Source organism: Cynoglossus semilaevis, unplaced genomic scaffold (genome assembly GCF_000523025.1).
Source record: "Cynoglossus semilaevis isolate Cse_v1.0 unplaced genomic scaffold, Cse_v1.0 C19112706, whole genome shotgun sequence".
NCBI lineage: Eukaryota > Metazoa > Chordata > Actinopteri > Pleuronectiformes > Cynoglossidae > Cynoglossus > Cynoglossus semilaevis.
In genome coordinates this window covers 1-986 of record NW_007586663.1, presented here as the reverse complement: position 1 = coordinate 986, position 986 = coordinate 1, and the positions used below count along the sequence as shown (strand labels likewise).

Here is a 986-nt window from a genome sequence, read left to right as displayed (position 1 = left end):
TGTTTGAACTCTATTCATTATTACATCAACTTTTCTAAATTTCAATAATATTTGTTTTCACGGCCGTGTCAACATTGTTGACTTCACACAGTGAACCTTTCACTCTCAGTGTGAAACACATGGACGAGCTCCAAACAACTGTAAAAACAACAGCGTCAAAGGAAACGGGGACAGAAGTCCACACCGCTGCCGGAAATGCCGCCTGAATCTCGGCCGTTTCCTCCGTGTGTCGTCGTTCACACCAGACTGGATCAAAGGGCGAGACACACAGGGGAGGAGAGAGCAGAGTGTGCCCCCTGCTGGACACATCTTTACTGGGCCTCACCAAGAAATAGTTCTGCTGCAGGAGCTTCTCCTGGAATTCTGAGCCAAACACTGCCACCTGGCCGTCGTACCTGGAACCTCTCTAACAGAGAAAAAAACATCAAGATGTCAAACAATATTTACAATAAAGTGACGGTGGAAATTAAAAAAAAATTAATTAAAAAAAGAGAACACTCCTGACGCACCGGTGAAAAGGAGGATTCTGGGAGCTGAGCCTCCTCTTCGGTGAGGCACTCCAGGGCGTCGTAATACAGCCACTGCTGAAGAGGAGTGAACTTCCCGCTGCACGCCTGCACACACGTCCACAGAGGAAACTCATTAGATTTAAACATTTAATTTTTAATTTTTTTTTTCTTCTCCAGACCCAGGACTCACCTTGATGACTTCCTGTGCAGCTAACCCTCCGATGAAAGCGTTGACAGGAGCCAGGTCTCCGTGTGCAGTGTAGGAGAGGAATCGAACCGCGGCTTCATCCAGACGCTCCAGCTGCACAACTGTGTTCATCTCCCTGACCATGGTGAGCAGAACGTCCGCATCCGACTAGGATCGGACACACACTTTATACACTTCACCAACTTACAAAAAAATGGTTGAATCAATACGACAGACTAGAACCCGTAACTGGGTTATGGACTAAAAAATTTCAAAAAAAATCTTTAAAA

General features: G+C 45.9%; 1 protein-coding gene across 1 annotated transcript; it reads right to left on the bottom strand.

Annotated features, from left to right (window-relative positions):
* Positions 1 to 34: 34 nt before the first annotated feature.
* Positions 35 to 905, bottom strand: LOC103399255 (ubiquitin-like modifier-activating enzyme 1). Its single transcript, XM_008337970.2, has 3 exons — positions 700 to 905; positions 510 to 614; positions 35 to 406 (listed from the first exon to the last, which is right to left on the bottom strand). Exons 1-3 carry the CDS (start codon positions 838 to 840, stop codon positions 35 to 37), a joined length of 618 nt encoding a protein of 205 aa, XP_008336192.2. The 5' UTR covers positions 841 to 905.
* Between the last annotated feature and the right edge of the window lie 81 nt (positions 906 to 986).